The 25601-nt window shown below is 41.1% G+C and overlaps 2 protein-coding genes across 2 annotated transcripts; one reads left to right on the top strand and one right to left on the bottom strand.

Annotated features, from left to right (window-relative positions):
* Positions 1-1539: 1539 nt before the first annotated feature.
* On the top strand, positions 1540-13083 carry DNAJA2 (DnaJ heat shock protein family (Hsp40) member A2). Its single transcript, XM_059824700.1, has 9 exons — positions 1540-1661; positions 4604-4663; positions 5641-5864; positions 7265-7345; positions 7665-7798; positions 9518-9714; positions 11349-11493; positions 11664-11791; positions 12312-13083. Exons 1-9 carry the CDS (start codon positions 1584-1586, stop codon positions 12498-12500), a joined length of 1236 nt encoding a protein of 411 aa, XP_059680683.1. The 5' UTR covers positions 1540-1583; the 3' UTR covers positions 12501-13083.
* A 3981-nt stretch (positions 13084-17064) lies between these two features.
* On the bottom strand, positions 17065-24841 carry LOC104253155 (borealin-2). Its single transcript, XM_059825051.1, has 10 exons — positions 24712-24841; positions 23969-24097; positions 22912-22952; positions 22496-22556; positions 21765-21832; positions 20894-20961; positions 19529-19627; positions 18268-18400; positions 17948-18034; positions 17065-17112 (listed from the first exon to the last, which is right to left on the bottom strand). The coding sequence occupies exons 1-10, from the start codon at positions 24839-24841 to the stop codon at positions 17065-17067; spliced, it is 864 nt and encodes a 287-aa protein (XP_059681034.1).
* Between the last annotated feature and the right edge of the window lie 760 nt (positions 24842-25601).

Below are 25601 nucleotides of genomic sequence, written 5' to 3' on the forward strand. Positions count from 1 at the left end.
TTTCTGCATATCTCTGAACTGGACTAATAATTACAGTCCATGGGACCATCTTTCCAGTAGCTCTTCTCTGCCCTGCCACTGTTTTTCTCCCTCTAAAACTAGTCTCCATTTTCCTTTGAAGCTCTTGACTGCTACCACACCTGCAACACCAAAAGCAGATATTACCATCATCTACTGAATCAGATTATGCCAGACTGTATAAACACAATGACCGAATTTAGGACTCCATAAACACCAGCCTAAGAAGGAGCAGATAAGTCACCAGCAGACTGCATTTCCCAATACAGCCACTGCAACCACAAACCATGTCAAGGAGATGAAGAATCCCCCCACAGACAACGAGGGGAAGAAGCTTTTGAGGACTCAGATCTGTTCCCCTCAGGCAAGGGGCCTATTCAAATTTCTACCCCACAAATCCATGAATCACTTCAAAGTAACTTTTCTGGGCTCTCTCACTTGCCAGATCCCTAATCTGTTCCCAGCAGACTCTCCTCAGGGCTCAGCCTTGCTCACCTCTTCCTTAAGAAGGCACCCTCTCCCAGGAATGCCCCAGAATTGCCAACAGAGAGACCAGAAAACTATTTTTGGTTCTCTGCGCTTACAGAGACCCCATCCCATCTTTTTCAGTCAGGTACCTGCCGCAGCTTTTAGAGCCTTCCGGCAGCCCCTGCCTAACAAGGGGCTAACGACCAAGAGACCACACCTGAGGAAAGGCTCAGTAGCTGCTCTCCTAGCCAGGCTTTAAGATACAAACCTCTAATTAAACACAACTGGGCTTTTTATTTGATTGCTGAAAGTGGTGTCTAGCAAGGGCCTCGGGGCTCAAGTACACTTTGCTCCTCTGAGTCACTTCTGGCCTAGCATAGCAACTAGTGCTTTTTTTAAGATCCCAGAAGCGGAGCAAAACGTAAAAATGAAGCAGATGGGTACCAATGCTATTTATAACTACTGAAGCCTTAGCAATACATCCCTGAAGAAAAATACATTGGTGCTTGCGGTTAGACAGCAGGTTGGTGCACGGCTGCCCCTCACCCCGGAAACTTCAGCGATGTACTTCAGGAGGGAGGAGAAACCGCGCCAGGCGGAGGGCTCTGGGGAGGCGCGCACAGAGGCCCTGGAATTTCAAAACGACGGGGGAAAGCTGAGGATACTGTTTTCACGTGCAATGCTCCTCTCTCTCTGCCGGAACGCTGGCTCGACCGTCAGGACGGGAGCCCCCTCCTCCCTGTTCGGGGCAGTCAGCCGCCCGCCTCAGCGCCCGCACGCCCACGTCCCTCTCCTTCCCTCACAGCCTCTTCCCGCCTCCCGGGCGCGCGGGCGGCAGCTCGAGCCCCCAGCCCCCCGCTCCGACACGAGCGCCCCCTGCCGCGCCGCTCCGGAACTGGGTCAGGCGCCCGAAGTGGGCCGAGGGGGCGGGGCCGCGCCGCCGAAGGGCGAAGGGGGCGGGCGGGCTCCTGTCGCGTCGCGGCGTGGTGACGTAAGGTGTCTGCGCGTGACGTTCGCGGCGGCGTTCGTCCTGCCTCCGGTCTCGCCCTCGCCGCCCCTCGGCCCGTTCCGGCCTGTGTCCGCCGCCCGCTGCCGCCATGGCGAACGTGGCCGACACGAAGCTCTACGACATTCTGGGGGTGCCGCCCGGGGCCTCCGACAACGAGCTGAAGAAGGTGCGGGGGAGGGGCGGCGGCCGGCGCCCGGGGAGACCGGGCGGCAGCGCTGTGGGGGAGGGGGCGGGCTCGCCGCCGGGCAGGGCCCCGCGGGGCGGCTCAGGCGGGGGGCGGGTGGTCCCGGGGCCGGCGGGAGGCAAGGGGAGGGGAGCCGAAGGAAGGCCCCGGGCTCGGCGAGCATGGCCTGAAGGCGGCGGCCTGCCTGGCCGCGCGGCTGAGGCCTGCGGGGGGGGAGGGGGCGGCGGCGGGTGCAGGCGCCCGGTGCCGCCTCGGCCCGCCGAGGTGCGCTGCGCCGCGGAGCCGCCGGGGCCCGGCTTGCGGGCGGGGGCCGACAGAGCCGGGTAGGCCGCGGGCAGGCCCCGGAGGCGAGGGGGGAGGAGGGAGCAGCGGGCCCGGCCGTGCTCCCCGTGTCCCTGGCCCGGCGGCGCCCGGGCCCCGCGTCGGTTCCGGGCGCCGCCGGGACTCGTCTCGTCTCGCCCCCCGCTGCGCCGCCTCTCTCCCGCGCGGCAGAGCCGCATTCGCAGCCGGTGAAAGGCTTTTTGGGTGTAAAAATCCCCGCGAAGGACTAGTAGGTTCTGACTGGAGCCATTGTCTGCCCCACGTGTAGGCCTTAGTAGGGTTTCGTTTTGCTCGTGTATGTGATCCCTCTCGGGCCGAGAGCGACAAGGTAAAGTAAACAAAGAGGCGAGGTGAAAACTTGGAGCCAGGTCATCAGTATTATCATTCACTACGTCTATTTCATTCTGTAGTGTATAAACCACTTTTTTTCTAAAAGGACTTAATGAGCAGTTACACGTGAGGGAGGATAATTAACTAGCCAGTTTACCAGCAGCGACCTGCTTCCGCTGATGGGTGGTGCTGGTATTAACAACCATGCGTTACCCATCATGCATGTGGCAGCCTAATTTGTGCAGGGATAGGCAATTGCAGTGTTGAAATAGTGTTAGAGGTGGAAGGCCTGCGGTGGGAAGATAGTGCTGTATACCAAACACAATCAAGTAGAATATTTTTTTTTCTTATGGAATTCTCTTAAAGGTATCTGTGCCCTGTAAGAATGAAAAACTGACAGCAGTTTTCCACTCAGATAACCTGTGCTGCTCAGTATCAACTGCTATAGATTAGACTTACCATGGAATGTAAAGCTTCCAACTCCCTGCAACAGCAAGAAGTTCATCTATACCTTATTGTCACTGAGAGGTCACATGGATGCTCTATTAATCTTATATTTTAACCTTTATAACAGCATAGAAAAGTGAAAACAAATAGGTAATAGCTTAGTCAAAAGGGGCTGAGAGAACAGGTTTTAACACTGATTAGTTAAATTAACTTTGATTGAAGTTAAAATATGGTGCCAGGGTAGACCTTGATTCTGGATCTGTTTCTAATTAAATAAATGGTGGTAGCTTCCTTTTGAGCCATGGGTAGTCTTAAGAATTGCTCTAAACTGGAATGCTGTTATCAGCAAAGACACAAGTGCTCTCTTTTTTTAAAGATCACCATGCAAGCGTCTTTTTTCCTGATTAGATAATGTTATGTAGCTTTTTAGTTTAGTGTTGTGTTGGGTGTTTTTTCTTGGTTAGATGCCTTAAAATACGTAGGAAAAATCAATTTTTATTATATAAAATGTAGGTTTGTGGAAGATTATGTGTTGTTACTGATGGGTAATTTGTCCTACACGGCCTATGATTTTTGTTCTTTATGCTTACTGTGGCTTAGAATATTTGGCTTGTAATATCAATGTTCAATTTTTGTTTTGTTAGTTCCTTATCAAACTTTATTTCTTGATTGCATGCAGGAGTATGGAGTATTTCAAGATAATAAGTTAAAAGAAGTAACTGTGCAGATACAAAAAAGGAGTCTTACTTGTTCTAGTACAAAATTAAAAATTGTGATCTCTGTGAAGCTTTGTGTGTAAAAAAAAAAAAAAAAACAACCAAAAAACAAAAACAAACAAACAAAAAACCCCCAAAACTCTCTTAATGTTATTAAGAGCTTCTTTAGATGCTCAGTTCTACAGAAGCAGAGCTTTTGAAAAATCCACTCTTAAGAACCAGTGTTTCAGTTGTTTGTAGTTGCATTACTGTAGCTTTCTAAAATATGTATAATGAAAAAAATTGTATACAATGTAATTGATATTAATATCTGTCCCCTGATTGTTACTGTGGGGTGTTAAGGTGGAGTGGGGGAAGAGTTGAAGTCTTTACTGTCAAAAACTCAAATTGTAGGAAAAATCTCTGTCTGTCCTGTTATTTGCTTTGATCCTGTAAAGTATAAGCAAAACAGATGAAGTACTGCTGTAGAAAAAGTGATGGTCCTGAGAGTCAAAGTACTTGTCAAAAAAAAAAAGCATTCTGAAAAATATCTTCTGGAGATTTGGCTGTACTTACTCCTCCTTCTCTTTTAGAACAGTGATGTTAAATAAAGGCAATGATCTGTACATTTCTGCACATGTAATTCATATGCCTAGTTCAAAGTGAGATGAAATCTTCCATTATTGATAGGTAAGGAAGAATAAAATCATTATTGTGAGGATTGACTGATAGGGTTGAATGAGAAGCTGAGGCAGCCATTTTGTTGTTAATGTATTGCTGTGATTGAGGTGAAAGACAAATGGGTTGAAACTTATGAGGAGGTTCCACAGAGGAAGTCATTTTAATGAAAGTCCAATGTAATTCTTCCTGTAAGTTAATGAAGATAAGCAGGAAAACTAGTTCTAGCTTTTTTGTGCTGTAGTTGTGTTTAAATTCAGGTGTAGTTAATTTATGCATATAGCAATGTCAGAATTTTTTATGTATCATTTCAAAGTATGAGTGATTTCAAAACACTTATTTTCTCACTTTGCTTTATTAGGATTTTCTTTCTTCCTGAAGACAATACTTCAGTTTCTCAGAAAAGAACAGATTAATCAAAATTGAAACTAATGTTATACCTTTTTCAACTAGGCATACAGAAAGCTGGCCAAGGAATACCATCCTGATAAGAATCCGAATGCAGGGGACAAAGTAAGACTTTTCTTTAAGCTCCTGAAGTTTGCTATTATAGCAGCATCTAAGGGACCAAATACAGGTGTTGGGGGCTTGCTGTTACAAGTTGTTCAAAAAGAATAACTGTGAGAGGGAACCCTGTTTTGTCTACTTCTTCCCAATCTCAAAATCTACCAGCATACATAGTGACAAAATGCAGCAGTTGGCTGAGTCAGATTGGTTGAGAACGTAATGCTGAGGGAAAAACTGCCTCTCTTCATCTGTCAAGATGATGTCAGCTGGCATTGGCATCTACATAGGTATTTGAAAAAGAGAGAGAGTCAGTTTTCCAAGTTTTTCCAACATGGAAGAATGTATGGGTGGAGAGGTTCTTGAAACTGCTGCAGTGTAAAACAAATTACGTATGTGGGAAGGTTGAATTAGATTTGTTATGCTAATAGTAATTAAAAAAAAGTCAATTAAGTTAACTCAGCTGATTCTTTTTAATAGAACTGAAGTTCTAATGGTTGCTTAGAGGTGAGCAGAAATTACTATGAAAATATATTTGTTCTGAGGACAAACACATTAATATACATTTTTGTAAGTTGGTCAATTGTTAGCGTATTTTAAGTGCCTAACATGTCTTGAAGGCTTTGCCATTAGTATGTAACTGTGGGGTTTTTTTGTCTGTTGGCTACTGCAATATTGTGTACTTGAGGGTTTTCTTCTTTCGTTGGATTTTTTTTGTTTCTAAGAAAACTCTCTTATGTTAGGCACAGTAAAGAACAAAGGCAACAAAGTTCTGAAATAAAATATCATATTTTGTGATAAAACAAGAAGTAACACAGCTAAGCCCAAGTCTGACTTTTAAGTCTTGCATACTAGAATGAGGGTGGAAAATTGTCCTGTTGTGTACCTTTTTAATTGGGTGTTTATGCTGGGCAGGAAACAGTAGTAAAATGCTTCCTTGAAGTTCTATATTATCATGCACTGTTTTGATTCTATTCCTCTTCCAGTTCAAAGAAATAAGCTTTGCCTATGAAGTATTGTCAAATCCAGAGAAACGTGAGTTATATGATAGATACGGAGAACAGGGCCTTCGAGAAGGTAGCGGTGGAAGCAGTGGAATGGACGATATTTTCTCCCATATCTTTGGTGGTGGATTGTTCAATTTCATGGGTGGTCAGAGTAGAAGTCGTAATGGTAGAAGAAGAGGAGAAGATATGATGCATCCACTCAAGTGAGTATCTTGATACTACAATTTGTACTTTGAAGCATTCCTGATCAGTACTTGGCTCTGCTAGTTTATATTCTTGATATGCTACTCAGTTGAGATATTCTGCAGTCTGCATGTATTTTCAGACCTGTGTGTCGTGTGTAGCCCAGAAGGCGGTCATCTTGAGTTACTTTTCATGACTGGTTAATCGTATAGACTACCTAATACTTTGCTTTGCCTGGTTAGTAGCCTGTATATACTTTGTTAGCATTATTTTCCTTGGTTTTGCTCCTTAATTATGTTTGGAAGTTCTAATCTGAAAAAGCATTCAACAGCCAAGTATTGATCATTAGCTGCATGAGGAGGGGAAGCAGATGTACTAAGGCTCTGGAAAGACTTGAGTTGACTTGCATTCATAGCGTAATACCAGCTGGAACTAAAGTTGAACTACATAATTAATGGAAGAGTGTGTGTGGCTGGTTTGTGGTTTGTTGTTTTTTTTTTTTTTAAAGCCATGCTTGAATATCACATCTAATTGTGTTTTGTAGATCTCTGCTTGAGTCATGACTGGCTTTTTGCCTGCTGAGCAGGTGCTTTCTAACTTCTTAAGTTAAGCTGCATCTCTTCTGTGGTTGGAAAACTGTGCTTAGTAAAGTCTGTTTAATTTTACATGCTTGCTTAGTTTAGTAGCTAGTACTGCATGCTGTATTATTAATTAGCTTTGGTTTTGTTGTTATTAGTAAACACTGATGCCAGGCAACCTTTTCTCAATACATTGAGTTGAAATTTCTATCCACTAATAAACCCTTTTAGGAGAAACACTAAATGTGTTCATAAACATCTATCAATATATGAAGGTTATTGGATTTTGATAGTGTATTCAAGAACTTATTAAAAAACCTGAAATATGAACAAATCTAAAGAATTAAGTGGCCTTGGGGACATGCTAGCCCCTCCCCACTAAACTGGCTCATTTGGAAAGCCCAATACAGTAGTAAGTATTCTGTATGTGTTCTTATGTATGCGTGCTATAAATATAATAAGGACTGTCTAGAGGGGTTTGTTTTTCACCTTCCTGGTAGAACTAAAAGAAAAAAATCAGCTATGACTATATAATATAAAATGCTAGATCAGCTTGTTTCCTATTGAGAAACACAAGTAATCCTATCTGTTTTCTTCTGATTAAATTACAACTCTTCTTAGAAACTATGTTCAGGATTACATCTGTTTATTCATATATATGGAATAGTTTTTAATGACTTATTGTGAAAAACTAAAATGGTGCTTTAAAATCTTATTTTAATAGCAAATTTAGTCTTTTTATGAAGATGTTTTTCTTTAATTTGTCCTAGGCAAGTATTTTAATTACATGGGGAAAGTAAGTTGTTAAATGATAACCCAGGAGAAATGCTTTATTTTTTTAGAGTCTCTTTAGAAGATCTGTATAATGGAAAGACAACTAAACTACAACTTAGCAAGAATGTCCTTTGTAGTGCATGTAATGGGTAAGTTTGTGTTTTTGAGTTCCCTGGTTGCTTTGTTGGTGTATAGTGTAATGAAGCATCTCCTATGTCAGATCTTTTATCAGTATTTGACTTACTGGAGCCTGCTCTCAGACTAGAAAATTGTTGAACTTGAATGATACTGTAGATGGAACTGGAACTATTCAAGAGCTTTGTTTGGGGGGAAGGGGAGGGGGGATGAGAGAACCTAATTATAATTGGCAGTGCAATTAGGCATGTTAACCTACTGATGGAGGGGGGTTTTTTTGTTGTATTCTTCTGAAAAACTTACTTTTCATGCAACTGGTGCTTTCTATTCTAGGCAGGGAGGGAAGGCTGGAGCTGTTCAGAAATGTAATGCTTGCCGGGGTAGAGGTGTACGTATCATGATCAGACAGCTGGCGCCTGGAATGGTTCAGCAGATGCAGTCTGTATGCTCTGACTGCAATGGTGAAGGTAGGCCAAGCTATTCTGTTAGTAAATGCATTTAGTTGGATTCAACCTCCTGGTTAAATCTCAGGAGGAACTTATCCAGGACAATTGTGCTCTCATCTAGTCAGTTGGGTCTCATTCTGATCTCAACATAGAGAAATCATTTTGCTTGGAACAGCAGCAAGATTTAGTGTTTGAAGTACTGAAAGGTAGCCTAGAAGCTTGAACAGTAGGGATTGATTGTTTTTAAAAACACTTAGATGTGCCTATTACTTATTGCGATTACTCTTGTGTTAAAGTAAAAACCAAGATTTTGTTGTTTTAGGAGCTTTTTGTCTTTTTGCAGTCTCCTAATATCCAAGGACAGGTTTAGGTTAAAAATGGAAACCTAAAGTTGGATTTTAACTTCTGCGAATTAAGAAGATAGCTTTTGATGAATTGGTTGTGTTTGGGGGAACAAGTTCAGCATGTGATTTGCACTTCATGTGATTCCTTTTTAGATCTTCTGCAGTTTGCAGAGTAGTAATGTCGCCTTGTGGATGATTTTACTCTTCACAATACTTGAGAATTTACAGAAAGTTGTATTTTGTTGCTAGTCAAAACATTTCATAAATTATGTTGGTTTTGAACATCTTGTTTTCACAGTTTACATACCTAACCTACATTTTTAGTAGTTTCAACTGCATCATAATGTTATGCTTTGTTTCACAGAAGGGTGGTTTAAGCTGGCAAGTTTAATGTTTTAAGCCAAGTGTATCTGCTTGTGGCACTTACAGCAGTATTGGAAATAAGTACTGAAATCGTACAGTGTATGTGGCCTAATATTTTTGGTTACTCTGTACAAAGACAATAGCTTACTTGAAAAATAAAGATGGGGTAGAACAGAGAATTTAAGCCATTTTGGATAGTCATCTTTCAGTTTGCTGGAAGAAGTAATTTCCTTGCTAGAGGTGACGGACAATGTGAAAAACTACTCAGTTTCAGAGTATAAAAGTGAAATCCCTTATGTGTCAAAAAATATTAGATCCTTTCTGTGAAACACCTGCATATTGCTCTTGCATGAAACTGTGATTTGATCAGCTATCTTCCCCCCCATTTTGTATGCAAGACTCTCTAGTTCTACTGCCTGCATTTATGTAGTACTTTGTTGTGGTGGTATACAGCAAAATGTGGCTGTCAATGAACAGAACCCCAGTAATCCTTTTTTCACTGTTGTTAACAGAAGTGGAACTAAGCTTCGTAGATTCATTGAAATTTTTATTCTGACTTCTAAGGGAGGGGAGATGCTTTAGTTTGGTTTTAGCTTCATCCTTTCTCTTACAGCTGTCATCCTTCAGCATAACAAGTAATGGAAAAGTAGCCTTTTTTTTAAAGAGTAGTAAGTTGAGTGGTAAGGATACTGGAATCAGATTAAGACTTAAGGAACACTAGAAGCTGTAGACAAAGTCTTGTTTTGCCTTTCTCTAAAGCACCCTCACTTTTCAAAATCCTTGATAAGACAGTGTGGAAGGTTATGTGTATCTTTGTATTTCCTGCTCCCCCTGCCCCACCTTCTTTTTTTCTTCCCCCTCTCCCAACTAGAGTAAATTGAGCCTGGCTTTCCTCTTGTGAGGAATTCATAAAGCAACATCTAAATCACAAGTTGTGTTGTATGAATTCATCAGCCCACTTTAAAATAGTTTTTCTTCAGAATTGGATGCAATTATGTGGAAATCTCTGAACTCAAAATTTGTCTGTCTTCAGGTGAAGTAATTAATGAAAAAGACCGCTGTAAAAAATGTGAAGGGAAGAAGGTGATCAAAGAGGTAAAAATACTTGAAGTCCATGTAGACAAAGGCATGAAACATGGGCAAAGAATTACATTCAGTGGAGAAGCAGATCAGGCTCCAGGCGTGGAACCAGGTGACATTGTCCTCTTACTCCAAGAAAAGGAGAATGAGGTAATGCTTTTGAGTTTATATTTTAAATGCCTTTTATCGTAGTCTTCAATATTTAAGTGATATAGATGGCTGTTCATTTTAAAGAGTAATTCATATAGTTGCAGCTCTGGGAGAGATGGTGAACAGCTTTTAATAGATTTATAGCAAGTAACATGGCTTTCATGATAAACCAGAAAAACTTTGCAAGTCTGTAGCCAGAGGACATTCGGATTCTGGTGCTTCCTAATGCTAATAAAAAGTAGCTTTCTTGGGTAAGCTCAGGCTGACTTTGAGACAGTGGATGCAGTGAAGAGCCATTCAGGATGTTAACTTCAGCCTGCTTTGCTTGTGACACCAACAAAATGCTAAGTGTTGCTTTTTTCAATGTCTTGTGACATGGCAGGGAACTCCTATTAAAATCCCCAGATAGTGCTTTTTTTCTCTGCTACTGTGGTTCTGGAAATACAACACAGAATGGTGATGTTACTGATTCACTTAACAAAACAAAGAAACACAATTATTTTAAACTAGTTTGTTAAGGGTTATGCTTACTGTATTCTGGAGTATATACATTGCACTTCTGAATTAAATATTGCAATTTATCTTTTTCTGTGTTAAAACTCCCTTAGGGCAGAGTTGAGGTGACTGCTTCTTTTCTTGAACACTTTTATTTAGAAAGGCTAGGTATTGCTATGATGTAGTAATAAGAAATAGTTTGTGTGTTTATACTCTGGGAAGAATGTTGAATAGAATGGGGGGGGAAATTCTGTTGTAACAGAAAGAATAGCATTGGGTACAAATTTAAATTCCAGTCACATGTTAAGGATAAGATGTTGGTTATCTGAAAATTAGGTACTTTGTAAGCTTTTCAACGCTGTGTTAAGGACTGCTAATCTGTCAATCAGTTTTGCATAGCTCTACGTACTCCTCTCTTCTTTCTTCTGTAACACTGGTTAAAACGTGGCATCGCAGTTGATTTTGACTGTGATAAGGGAGAAGCAGTCTGTAAGCATACAGAACAGTTAGATGTGCATGATAGCATCAAATTCCAGACGGTGGATGCCACTTCTGTCTTAGTCTTATAATGAACTACGTCTAGTTTTACAGTATTCACAATTCTGAAAAATACTGTACCTTTTGTCCTAGTGGGTAAAACCAGACTGACTCTTAGTGAAGCTTTTAGCGTTCTTAAAATCTCTCTTGAGGGGGGAGTCATGGTTCTGCTAGTGGATAAAGCTTACATTTACTCTATCTGGAGTGATGTGGCTTCAAGATCACTCATGACAGCTGTGTACTAATTGATCAAGGCCCTGCTGTAGATAAAGTTAGCTGAAGCAGATATGCATGATGACTATTTAAATGTTAAGAAACAAAGATGGGCGTTTTTGTACTCTGGTGCAGGGGAAGTAGTGTCAAACTGTCACAAGTTTTGTTTATAGTTTGCTTCTGTGGAAGATCTTGGGGGTAAGACAGCACTGCTGCTATACAGGCCTTCTTGTTTAATTTGAACCTTACATCATAATACATAGTGTGGTTTGCCTTATCTTGGATGACACTTTCATCAGGCACAAACTTCCCAAGCATGTTAAGTTTTTTGAATTAACAGAATCAAGTTAATTTTGTACAAAGGCTGTTGCTCTGATTTTGTGTTTTAGGTGTTCCAGCGGGATGGGAATGACTTGCATATGACACACAAGATTGGACTTGTTGAAGCACTGTGTGGATTTCAGTTCACGTTTAAGCACCTTGATGGCCGTCAAATCGTGGTTAAATATCCTCCTGGAAAAGTAATTGAACCAGGTAAGCTTCACCTGATAAGGATGACTTTGACTATGGTTTTGTGATTCTTTAACACTTAATCCCATTCTTGTCCTGTTAACTGAACCTAGGCTAGAGAAATGAAGAGAATTGTATAGAGCAAGATTTGTTCTGAAGTAGCACTCTCCAGCTTACTTCTCTTTGAATTACAGGTTGTGTTCGCGTAGTCAGAGGTGAAGGAATGCCACAATATCGCAATCCTTTTGAGAAGGGGGATCTTTATATAAAATTTGACGTTCAGTTTCCTGAAAATAACTGGATTAGCCCAGAAAAGCTTTCAGTAAGTAGTTTTTCAAGCATAAATGTGGTGGTCTTTTTTGACAGTGTATGCAAAGTGCCTGTGTTGTACCTCACACGCTTGCTTTCAGTCAGTGCTTAAATCTAGATGCAAGTACAGTTGTTCTTTTAACGTTGTTTTTGGGCAATATGTAACTTGAAAATACCCATTGGAACATGAATTTATGGCATCTGTATTTAAGAGCTGTGCAGATGTTGGGCAGACAAAGGCGGGGGAAGAATGTTCCTGCTGCCATGTGATAAGTTTTCAGAGTGCAGCTGTATTTACTGATTGCACTTTTGGTTGATGATACGTGGAGCTGTTGGTTTTCTTTAAGTGGCATCTTCCAGTTGATGCAAATACTTTGGATACTTTTAAAAGAGTATGCACTTTGGGGTTTACATCAGCTTTAGACTGCTAAACCAAACCTGCTCTGAGAGGGAGTCCTGAAGTTGTGGGAAACTAATCACTTCATTTAGCAGTTCTAGATGCAGTACTGAATACACCTTTTTTTTGGGGGCAGGAACTTGAAGATCTTCTGCCAGCTAGACCAGAATTTCCCAATGTAATTGGTGATGCAGAAGAGGTAGATCTTCAGGAATTTGATACCACTCGTGGTTCAGGTGGTGGCCAGAGACGTGAAGCTTATAACGATAGTTCCGATGAAGAAAGCAGCCATCATGGACCTGGGGTACAGTGTGCCCATCAGTAAACGTTTGTCTAAAAAGTTGCACAAGGATTTTCTTTCAAATTTTGCCTGACTTGTTTTCAACAATCCAGCTGGATTGTATAAGTAATCCAGATGAACCAATGGACATCTATTGCTGTATGTGTAACTTTTAAATTGGTCTATAGTATCTACAGAGTGTAATTTAAACTAACCACAAGCTTACATCTTCATTTTGACTGTGTAGCAGAATAAAGCACTTGAAAGGAAGACAAGACTCCTTTTCACATGGGTTTTAAGTTTGTCCTCGTATCTGTGCTTGATTTTTACCAGTTTTGTGTAGATTTTAAGTTTCATATTTTAAATTCAAATTCTACATTGTAAAGTTTGTGTACAATTTGTCCTGAGGCTTGGTATTTGGCTGCACCTGCATAAGCTGCTACAAGTAGAATAAAGAATTTCATAGCCTGTATCTATCATCTAGATGCATGGTAAATGGGCTTTGCACATAATGGGTTTAGAGCTGACTGGGAACAATGGAAGACTAAATTAGAAGTGGTTGTAAGTTTTTTCTACCATCTTGTGAACGGTTTCTGAAATTAAATAAAAGCAGTTGGTGTATAATGTATTTCTTTTGCCTTGTAACTTTTACTTTTCCAGTGGCTTTAACTATTCTGTGTATGAAGACACTTCATAGATGGTAGATACTTTATAAACACAGGGAGGCTGAAGCTGCTTTAAGACTGGATTGCAGTCAGGTAACAATTGTGTGCCACATATAAAAGTCTTGAAATGAGGTATGACTAAATGGACACGGGGAAGGCTGCAGCCATGTCCCCTTTGTATGAAGAAAACACAAGGATATCTGAGTTCAATTAGAAGATACTAAAATCTTTCAAATGAAAATTATTAAATCCCAAAATAACAGCGTCTTTCTATTAGCCTTTGAATCCAATTCAAAGCCTGATTCAGCCTGACTTCCTAGAGAAATGTTTCCAGTTTTAAAAAAATCTTTGTAAAAATGAACATGATGCCTGCTAACTTGTGGTTGCATTAACACAGTTTGTAAAGAGATTGAGGTTGGTATTGTACTTGGCGAATTTTTGACCTGGAAACATACTAAATGTAGACTGTTTTGTTTCTTTTCCAGTAGTTTGCACTTTCTGTTTTAACTGTTAAGACATTAAGTTCTCCAGCTTCAGTTCTGTTCCTTTTTACATGCTTTTAATGGGTAAAAATACCATAACAAAGCAAAAATACCACCTTAAATAATTATCATGTACAGTTAGTTACCTAAGCATTTTGCTACAATGTTAAGGAACTGTGCATGAACTTCTGTTGGTAAGCTGCTGCTCTATAGTGAGGTTTCTCTCCCTGCTGAAGCGAAGAAGTTGAAAGACGCCTTCACTTTTCTTTACAAATCTGAAGTGTGACTTGTTTAATTACTGCTCAGTTAACACTTTATCAATGAGGTTGGAGGGACAAACTCCAAGGGTTTCCATGTGCTTGGGTAGGCATTGGCATTTGAGTGTTGCTGAACATCCTTGTTATAGACTAAAACTGAAGCAAGAATAAATACTGTTTGACCTGTATTTCAGTGCTGACTTCTTATGCTGTGGCATTCTCATCTAGTGAATCTGTATTTTCCTTTATGAAAACTTCAGGCTGCTTTTCATGAAGCCCTGGTTACATACTGATCCCTTCTCCTGATTCATTTCTCCAAGAAGTAATGCTTAAACAATTAAAATGCATGTCTTCTGCTTTTAAGTAGTAGCTTTAGGACTTACATCCTTAGAAAACAAAGTATGTACTGTAAACTTTTATCTCCATACTTTCAAATTACTTTTTTTGGGGGCATAGCAGAAGGGATTAATGGTAACTTTTTGGATAGCATGCTGAAGTGAAGGGGTGGAGGGGAAGTTGATCACTGTGTGTAGTGTGAATTAGTCTAGTTCTGTCACAGTCCTGAGATTGCATTAATTTAGGCTCCTGACAGCAGCATCTTTCAGTGAGTGGCAACTTCTTCAGAGCTGCCCTTATCATGTATCTCCTGCTCTACTACAAGGTTATCCCTTTACAAAGTTGTAGTGTAGAAAAACACAAATTCACAATCTACACTGTCTTGGTTTCAGTATTTAAGTTGCAAATAATATACTAATGCTTCGGTAGTTTACTGCTGAAGTTTCATGCTTAACATAACTTAATGTTTTAAGTGGGCCAATGTGACTGTCCTGTGAATAATCAAATAAATGTTAGTTGAGTGTTCTCAGTAATAAACAGCTGCAACTTAAGTACTTATGTTAGAGGTGGTACTATAAATGAATGAGTGTTCTGTATGGTGGGGGAAGGAAGGAAGGAAGTGATCACCAGAGCTGTATTAGAACCATTTCCTAGTTGACACTTTTTTATCTTTAGTATTGACCTCAAGAAATTGAAAGGAAAAAAAAATCAGGAACTCTTGCTTAGCTTATTTCGTGACATGTCCATTTCTGCATTTACAGTGACTAAAACTGATCTAAAGTTGACTGTTGGAGAAAGTCTTATCTCTCCTCTTAAGTGTGTTTAATCTGCCACAGTGTTCACAGTGAGTACTTACTCATATAAGACAGTAGTGTGGTTCTTTTTCACATAAAAGATGAGGCTATGTTCTTTTGAAAAATAGGTTTGCAAAGAAGTTAGCAGTGATCTTCCTTCCACTGATTACTTCTATTTGAAAAAATGAAACATGTTGAAGACTTACCTGTTAATATGCAGTGATTTCTCAGCCCTTTAAATAGGATGTAATAGGAAAATTATGTTTTAGTTATTAACCCATAACCTTCCACTGTAGCCTTAGGCTGATACAAATATGAAGTTCAAACAATCACTGTAAAGGAGGTGTGGGGCATTTAGTTGTGTATGTCTCTTACCAAATTTAAAAGGAATGTTGTAAACATAAATGAAGTTCTGGAGGCTTCCTGGCTTGGTGACAATAAGAATTACTTCAGTTGATTGAAGAGTCCTTGTGCTTCATTACAGTGTGCATCCTGTGAATTTGCCCTTTGTGTCAGGGCCCAGAAAAACTTTCCCAGCTCTTAGTGGCCTGTTAGTCACAAAAAAGCTCACCTCTAAATTGCAACTTGGAAAATACTTTAACACGAGCAGGCTGGAATAAATACTAGCAGCTATTTTTGTAGTGGATCTCACTTGGCGTTTAGGTAGAGTGGTAGTTGTATTACAAAGTAGTATGGCCTGTTTTTCAAAGCATGCCTAACACTATACTGTTTCTAAAAATTTGAAAAACTGCAAATGCAGGTTCAGGTTTCAGTACTGCATTGCAATTTTGGTTACCTTAGTGTATTATGGGAGTGAATAATTAAATCGTTCATGTTGAAATATCCCTTTGCCTGCAATAATCAAAAGCTGATATCACACTGATGTGATGCTTTTACCAATTTAAGGGAAAATGGATATTAATTGAGGTTAAAGAACTGAATTGCAGAACTATTCATGAATGTTCTATAGATGTCATATAATGTGAATGAGAGGTTTGTTCCTGTGTTTTCTGGTTAGCTTTAATCTAGGTTTGATAGTGTTTTAACTTCATGTTCTTTACCAGTTTTGTCTCACATGCCTTGGAAAGCTTTCTTTTTTTCCTTATTTGAAACTTGTGACCTTTATTTCCTTAAGTGAAACAAAGGTAGAAGCAGAACAGAAGAAAAACTAATCTAGGGTGCATTCTTAAACTTATGTTTTAGTTTAAAGGAGTGTAGGAATCTTTCATACCATCCTTTACCACAGTGAAAAACATTTTAATCAAAATCACCACTGGCAGAGTAAAAGCCAAGTGCATCCTCAAGTTCTGAAAATACTAAAGTACCCACAGCAAAGTGACTGCTGGACTAGCATCTTTATCTGGAAAGATGTTAAAAACCTTTCCTACAAGTTACTCAAAGGTACATAAGTACTAGAAAAATTGGGTTGACACCACAAGTTACAGTAAGTCTGGGTTGCTACCCATCATCTTGCACACTACTGTCATGTCACAGCCCAAGACTGGAAATAAGTTTTATTCCTGTGTCAAATTAATATATGTCATCACAGAACTAATGTTACATGCCTTAAAATGCTATTAAAGAATTTAGAAACTTGCACTTCAGCTTAACTCTAGAGTTACAATTCAAGGAGATGGATACTGTGAAGACTAAACATGAGTAGTAAACCAACACTATATTCTGCTTGTGGCATGCATGGAAGAATGACATTAAAGAGCTCTATACTTAGGAATAGTTCTGTAAAAAAACCTAGGTAGTCCCATTTATAATATCAGAGTTAAAACTTACTTCCTACATACAACCAATTACTGTTCATTTTACTGTGAGCTGAGGTTAGATGTTAACTTAGCCTTTTATAAAGAAGTTGGAGAAGTAGAATTACTTTCTTCTGCTTTTGTATCCTTTACAGAGATAACAGGAATTTAATAACACACAGATCACATGGTAAGCTTTTATATAAAAACATTTACTGGGCAGTATAAGGCTTTATTAAGACATTATAGACATTCTCTAAACACTTCAGAGGCAGTAAGCAAGAGCTGTCATTAATATTCTGTAGTTACAGGACAGTTCCATTAACTTGGTTTAGCTGTTGCCTTTCCACATAGTACAGTCAGCTCACTCTAAGGGGGGAAAAATTCATTTTAGTTCAAGCTACCCAACAGGAATTCAAAGAAGAAAGAGAAAAGCCACTGTTGCTAAAGCAAGCAGTGGGCAAGCACTCCCCCATTCTTTACCTACAGATGTACATCCATGTTATAAAATACAAAACCAGTTCCAGACCTTTAGTTTAACTCATATAGCTACATTCAAGTCTAAATACCTGCAAGACTGTAAACTGATTAATATTTATGTCTAGATAGATTTCTAGTGCTGCGCATTGCTGCATCCAAAAGCCCAGGTACCCTCTTTTCAGGAGGGTCAGGCATTATGTGCTACAAAGTTCCATTCCACTTCATTCTACTGCAAAACAATTTACTTCCCTGAACCAAAGGTAAGGCAGTTACTACTCCATTGCAGCAGAGAATTAACAGGAGTATAGTTCTTACTCAGCAAGGGACATAGAATAATAGAGAGATTATAACAAGAATCAAAACTTAGCTGTAGCTTTATAAGCCTTTGTGAATGAGATAGAAAATGGCAGTTTGCTCACATGGTAGGAGAGACACCAGAGCAATCTAGAAGGAGGATTTTATGCTTCTGTTGTTCCCCAGGCAGTTACCAAACTGCACATGCTTATTTAAGTGCATTTACTTTTACACGTGATCTGTGTGCCACAGTTCTCCCCTCCCTGTTCCTCCCTTGCCCTATTCACCCCTCCAACTTACACCAACCAATTTAGGCTTAACCTCAGAGGAGTTAAAGCACTTAGAATTAGCATTCATGACAGTATTTCACATGAAAACCTGAAACTAGGTGTCTGAATATTTATATGTAAGCCTACTAGTTCAAGCTTACCACTAAGTTATGAATATGCTGTACTGTATCTTGATTTAGTAGTTGTACATCAATATTATGGAGGTCTCCACCAGCTGTACAGAGTGTCTAAACATGAAGAGAAACAGTTTTAAGATAAAAAATAATGTAAGTTTTTACTAGCATGGCCAGCTTTTCTGAAAAATCATGTGCTTCCCTGTTACACTGCAAAATTTTAGTAACTTATTTTTCCTTTTGTTTAGCAGCAACTCATTTAGAGATAGCAAGAGCTATCACTACCAGACTATTGACAGTTCATCAACTACTGTAAGTTGAAAATTGTTTTTAAAAAAGTTTGATACCTGTCCATCAGCCAGGGGAATGTTTACAAACGGAACAGTTTTATCTTGGGGTACTGATTTACTTCTTAGTAACATGCCTTGAACTCTTCCACTGGTAGGTACAGTTCTTGAGACTGTCTGTTGTAGTCCAGCACTAGAATACAATAAAAATGTTACTCTGAGGTTAACTTCCTGTGCTCTGCAGGAAATTTTCAAGCATGAAGCAAATGCAAGTAGTAGCAAACATACCTAACAGAAAGGCAATCATGTTTAAATTTTTCTAGTTCTGCCAAAAGACTATAGGAAATCCAACCATCAGCAGCATTTACTGGGACCGCCAGGTAACATTTTATGACCCTAAAGCACTGCAGTAACCTTCTAAGCCTGTGTTCCAGGCCAGTGAGCAAGCTGACATTTGGACCACTCAGTAACAAGAATATCCACTCTCCAATATCAACAGTGAATGCTTACAGTTTTGGAAAGAAGAAACTTCATGCCTCAGGGCTTAAGATAAGATATGTGCTGTATCTGTCTACTACAGAGGGAGATACCACGAAATACCAAAGCTGCTAGTTTTCAGAGGTACAGGGCATGCCTTATGCCATACAAAATTCCTAAGCTTCTTTCATGAAACAACTGTTCCTATTCCACTTCAAAAATGTAAGATTTGGGTATCTTCTGCATGGAAACAAGCCTGTGAAATTTATAGCAGGCCAAGGTGAAACTAAGCCACTTGCTGGTTTCATGACCTATTTAATTTTTTCACCCCCTCACTTCAGCTGATGACTTCTGCCAAAACCAAACTCTGTAGTGTATGCAGAATGATAGTAACTGAAAACCTTAACTGTTCAATATGCAAAGAACTGATTGTCCATTTATTTGGTTGGGATTTTTGGGGGGATTTGGTTTATTTTTATTTTGTTTTAGAACACAGCAGTACTGGTGACATTTTAATTAAGCTTGATCTCTGAGAATTCATTTAAGCTGGAAACTATACCTTTAAACAACAGTGGGTGGGAGTAGAATTTATACTCTAAACCTCTGTTTTTTCAAACTGGCTTAGTTAGGACATCGAATCCTCTACCTCCATGAGGACATACATTAAGACCCACACTCAAAGCAGGAGGTGTGACTGGTTCACAACCCTGCTACAAAATTTAGTGGCAGACCATGAAGATCTATTAAATCTAGACTGATGATGATTGATTAGTATTAATGTAGATATATAGTATCTCGGTATTTAACAAAATTATTTCTTAAGAACAAGCGAAAAGACCCTTACCTTTTAGATACCTTTGGCATGGCTTTGATATTTGTGGCACTGCAATCAGAAGCAAGAGACTTAATGGCCTCAGTCACACTTGCAGAAGAGTGAGCAGACCTTAAAAAAAAAAAGTGGTGGTTGGTTTGGGGGGTTTTTTAATTTATTTTTTTATTTCTTCCTCATCTACTTCTACTGTAAAGTTTTAATTAGGATGAAGCTAGACAGCTGGTGAATTAGAGAATGTTGAAGTGCTCCATGACAGAAATCTAGTGTATATACAGGTGAAGAAGCCCTCCTGAGGTAGACATGATCTAATGGGATCTAACACCATAGGGGAATGAAAGGATAGTTTGTGTTAGTAGGTAAGAGAGGGCTGCAAAACCTGTATATTTAAGGTATAATTAAGGGAGCATCCACAGCTTTCTATTTGAGTGTGCAAAAACTTTCTTGGGAAGTTTCTTTTTCTGCAGTAATTAATTTTTCCAGACTAGTTCTCAGGATATTTGCCATGTGTGGTTGACCTGAATCCAGAGAACAATTTTTTTCCAGTTTTGGATTTTAACTCAGTTCACAGAAATCTTGATGACAGAAGTTTACCTCACTCTTTCCTCTTGTCTCTCTTTTCCCACAAGCATTTTGAAAATACTGTAAGGGCATGGTTTTTTGGCCCAGTGTTAGTGTACTTGAATAAAATCAACCTTCAAAGACTGAAAAGTTAGACTTCCCTGGGCAAAGCAGCTTTCTCTAGTTTGATTTTGTTGAGCCAAAAATTCTGTAATCCCAAGTCAAAAAAGTAATTAACCTGGCTAAGATTTTTTACTTTCTTTTAGGCACATTAAAAACTGATACATTATTTAAATTGCATTTCTCTGAAGACAATTTGAATGTATCAAAGTAAGTACCAGTGGGTACAAGTATGCACACTGGAGCCATACGTGTAGCAGGAGCTTCTTGAAAAAATTTTCACACAGATATCCACCAATTTTTTCATTTATTAGATCTTATAGTGACACTTGAATTCCCTTTCAGCTATGTATGAGGGCAAAATTATTACAGAACAATTCATTAGTCCTAGCAGAGCAACAAAGATATTTCCCTTACACACTTACGTCCATTAAGTACTGTTTGGAAATCTATACTGATTACATAGATTCAAACCTGTGCACCATTCAGTGAGTAAGAGATACAACTACATCCCTTCATCAGCTAGAGGTGCTTTTTTGTTTAGGGTTCACATCACTACCATGCATCTATTCAGATTATGGAAGACATCTTTATCAGACGTATTGCTATTGGGCTCAAATCTCAGCTACTTTATTTGAAAATATTTTTATTCAGCAGTCACAAGTTCAGGTGAGTTAAGTTATCAAAAGTCAGTCTTACCTAGAAAGATGGTTCAGTTTGCCATTTAAACCAGAGGCCAATGAAACCAACGATTTTGTTTTGGAAACCTGAAAATGTATATATAAAACTGCAGTTAAAAGAAGTGGCATTTTAAGGCAAAATGATAGCTATTTCTAGGGAAAAATACTGTAAGAATTCCCTGTTGAAAAGGAACAGTTAAGCGCCATAGTGCTGCCTGTTACAGAGTTCTACATACACATTAAAATGGCAAATATGCTTTCCAAAACAGGAGTTTCATAATGCCAAAACATTATTTGTTCATACTGAAGTTCAGTACAAACAACCACCTTTCCAATATACACCCTTCCAACTTGTAAGCTTTCTTAGAATTAACGCCTGTAACTCCACATATAATCTTTTTGTCTTTGTTGTCATCTTGCTACACACTTCAGTGTCTGGCTGAGGCACTGCATTGCACAGATGGACTGAGATGGTAAAATTAATACACCTGCATTATTTGGTTTAGAGATCCAGGTGGGCAAGAATGCACATGTCATTCAAATGTAGAAAAGCATGTATTAAAACATGAAGTTGAGTTTTTTAAAAAAGTTTCAACAAAAAATGGTTCCTCAAACCATCAAGACTTATTGGCAAGTCAAGAGAGAATGACTATGCCAGTATTTGCAAGTCTGTGTGAATGAGTTACCAGAAGTGCAGATACCATATTTTATTATGAAATTAATTTACTATACAGTTTAGCCTTGCTTAACTTAAGATACGTTGAATTTAAAACAACTGATTTTTTTAAACAAACAGCAGGCCACTGGCTTGCCCGGTCATGGATGTAGCAGGGTTCACAGCAGGTCAGAAATTATTAAACCCTTACGTTGTTTATTCAGAATAAACTTACTTTTTTAGATATTTTCTTTGCAGAAATATGCTTGGCATCTTCATATTCAACAATTGTAGTTACCTTAACTAGAAATACATTAGAAAGACAAGGAAAATAAAAATCTCATGAAAAGCACAAAACACCACTTCAAACTCATTTGTTTGAAGGCTATTTACGCACTGACAGCTATGTATCAGTTCTGCTATCCAATGGTCATTTGCGTGGGACAGAGTTCAAAGCAAACTGTGTCTGTTCGTCACTGACACTGTGACACACAGGACAGTTAAAAGACACTAGATAACCCTTCAACCCCCAGAGAAAACATAATTACATTTCAGTGGTAGTGTCCTTCTCACTGCATAATTTGGAGTATGAAGAGAAATAGTATTTTTCTGACAAACCTCAATGGGCAGGAGGTCAAAGGGGAACCTATGAGAAAATAGGGTTGACATTCCTAACTCTTCTGTTACACTGTAAAGCATTGACAAGTCACTTAAATCTGTCTCTTCTCACCATTTTCAGTGATAAATCCAAAGGGCAGGAACTCTTATGTTTTGAAGTATCTCAACAGTAGCATAGCTCATGATCCTCCACACTGAATGCTGGGGGGACCTGTACATTATACTTCTAGTTACACACTTTTCCCTCTTGTATTCTTCAGGCTTAATATTCACTTTACAAATGCTCAGTTCAAACCAATAAAAAGAGAAAATTTAAAAACCAAGCTATATATTAATGGATTGACTTGCCTTTTTTGCTGTTGGTCCTCACCAGTTTTGGGTTTGGTACGTCTTCTAGAGAGCAGTCAGTCTGAAAAAAAAATAAAAAATGTTTATCCAACAACAGAAAGTCAACAGATTTTGCCCAGTAAATGCATATTATCCTACAAAAGGCAGCGAACTAAAAGGGCACAAAAGAAAGTGACAGAAGTGGGATTGGCTAAACACCAGTTTATTTTTTCAGAAACATCAGGATTTCTGACTGCAGATGACCCTAAAGCTTTAGGTAATGCTCCTAACTACACCATGGCTGGCTGTCTATCCTTTTCATATCATCTTCTATTTAAACAGACAGCCAAACAAAATAATCTGTCTGAAATGTTTACAGCAGGGAGAGAAGACTTCTATTCTGTAAGCTGTGATAAAATTTGAAAACACACACTTACCACTGCAGCAGCAAGAGCCACTTCCTCCCCTCCTCGCAAATCTGTAACTCAAGAAAGTATAACTTGTTTATATACTATTACTTGCATAATTATTATCTGCAGGTTCTTATCTTGTGGGCTATGAAGCTGAACAAGTAATTCAGGATTACAGTTGCTTAAATAGTTAACCTTAGCTAGCGAAGATGTTGCATTTGAACAAGATTCAAGTCTTGTAGGATAGTCACTCCCACAAAACAATAACAAAAAAATCTTAGGACATTTCAGTATGTTTAGTCTTTGAAAGGATACTAAGCATAGTCACACAGTATATAACCTGAATTCAAAGAAGAAAAACCCGCAAGCCCTGCACTGCTGAAAGCTAACGCATTTAGGCACAAGTTTTCAAGAAAGACATTGAAATACATACTCAGCAAAGGCTTACAGTAAACTCAAGTTCTTCAAGTGTCTTAGGTTTGATCTTTGTGTGGCCCCTGCAATTTCCAGCTGCAAGATGGATTCCAAAAACATCACTTCTCACCAGAAGATACATCTGATGCTGACTGTACATCGCAGCTTAAACTGCTGCATAAATGTGAGGTTAGAATGAAACTTGTTTGCTCATCATTACAGGTAAATAACTAGATGAGAAAGGCTCAGTAGTAGAAGACTTCAGATTAACAGAAAGTCAAAATAATCTCTGTGGCCAGGGTGAACAGGTTCAGATGGAAAGAAGCGCTTAAGTTTTTACACACAGAAAATACTAGAGACTTGTAATTATTCCTTGTCTCTTCAGGCTTTAAATAAGATGACTTAAGAGCACACACGTAAGAAGGTTCCAGACTCTACACACGGTTACCTACTAATCCTACACCCTGTGTTACGCAGGCCGGCCTACTCGAACAGGCGTGCTGACCGAGCATTGCAGCGCAATGCCGCTGCCCATCTGCTTGAAATATTCGGCAGACAAAACAAACAGTTTCATAGAAGTCACCAAGTTTACAGGTTTTCCCACACCAGTCAAGGGTCCACCATGCTGTAACGATGTCTGCATTGCAAACCCAAGGCCACGCACACTTACTAAGCAGGTCTTTCCTTTTCATCTTCCTGATGGCAACCGGCACCTTCAGCAGCTCCACCGTGAACGCCTTCTCAGCCGTCTGCAAAAGCGAATCCAGCTCTTTCTTCATTTCCTGGATATTTTCCTTGGCTTTAAAACAAAACAGGCTTTCATTGCCATACGTGTTACATATTTCCAAGTATAAGCACTGGCAGATTGCGTTAAAAAGGAAAGTTAAAATGATGTTTTACACGGGGTAATCTGACCTGGGAGTCAGAGCGCCTGAAAGTTGCCACCTGACGAGGCTGAGGAGAAGCACCGTGCCTGCGGGCAACAAGAGCTGCGCCTCAGACCGGCAGCGAAGCGGAAGGAGGGGGGACGGCGGACGCCGCCCGCCCGCGATCGAGGGGGGCCCGCGGGCGGCGCCGGCCGCTGCTGCCCGCTCGCCCCCAGACGGCGCAGGCCCCGCAGCCGCCACGGCGCCCCCTGCCGGCGCGACGGTGCCCCGGAGCCGGCCCGAGCGCGGGCTCGCATGCCCCGCGACGCCCCTGACGCCGCCCGCCTCGCCTCGGCTCCGGCCCGGAGGCTCTCCTCGCCGGGAGCCGCTGCCCCCTCCGCCCCCCCGGCCGGGCAGGGAAGCGCCGTGCTAGGCAGCTCCAGCGCACCGACCCGCGCCGGGAGCCGCCTCAGCACCTGGGAGCGCTGGCGCCCGCCAGGGCGCGGGGCAGCCCCGGGGCCCTCGCCGCCGCCGCCCCCCGCCCTACCCTGCTGGTCGAAGTCGCTGAGGAAGAGCGCGATGCGCTGGTCCTTCTTCTCCTGGGAGAGGGCCCCGCGGTCGGGCTCCACGCCCGAGTCGGTGCTGCGCCGCTTGCCCGCGGGCTTCCTCAGGGGCATGGCTGCCACCCCGCGGGACAAACGCGCCGCTCCTCGCCCGGGAAGCTTTTGTAAGAGCAGAGGCTTCTCCCTGCCTCCTCCTCCCCCGGGCCCGGGCCCAGGCGGACACACCCTCCGGGACGGCGGGAGTGGGCGGCCCCGGCCCCCTGCGGGGGGCTGCGGTTGTGAGGGGACGGGGCGTCCCGGGAGGCCCCGGTCTGTGGGGCGGGAGCTGGCGCGGAGGGGGGGAGGTACCCCGGGGGTCCCCGGCCTCTCCTCTCAGAAGGGGGTGCGGGGCAGCGGTGGGGGCGGGACTCCTGGGGTCCCCCGTCTCGGTGGTGCCCCAGGGAGGGGCTCGGGCACGGCAGGACAGGCGCAAAGCCGGGGCCCTCGCGTCCTGACAGGAGCAGGGCAGGCGCACGTGCATCCACACGCGCTTTCTCCTGGTGGAACAAAATTAATTGTGCTTTTCTGTTAATTGCTTTGAAGCGGCCGCTGCTGACCTCGGCCCATGAGGAGCTGCGGTACGGCAGATGACCCCTTTCATCCCCGGGGTGAGTAGTAACCGGCGCCTGAGGGTGTCGAAGGCGGGCCCAGGGCCTGCGGCTGGCGGCGGTTGTGCTGCCAGGGTTTGGGCGAGTACTGGGAAACCTTTTTGCTGCATAGGAAGGACGCTCTTTCAGAGCTGTGGTCTGGTTTTAGCTATTTTACTGCTCTTACAATGCGCAGAATGCAGCGCTTCAGAGCTAGCAAAGTGAATAACCTCTTCTGCCTGATGCAG

The sequence above is a fragment of the Gavia stellata genome, chromosome 15 (assembly GCF_030936135.1).
Source record: "Gavia stellata isolate bGavSte3 chromosome 15, bGavSte3.hap2, whole genome shotgun sequence".
Classification (NCBI taxonomy): Eukaryota; Metazoa; Chordata; class Aves; order Gaviiformes; family Gaviidae; genus Gavia; species Gavia stellata.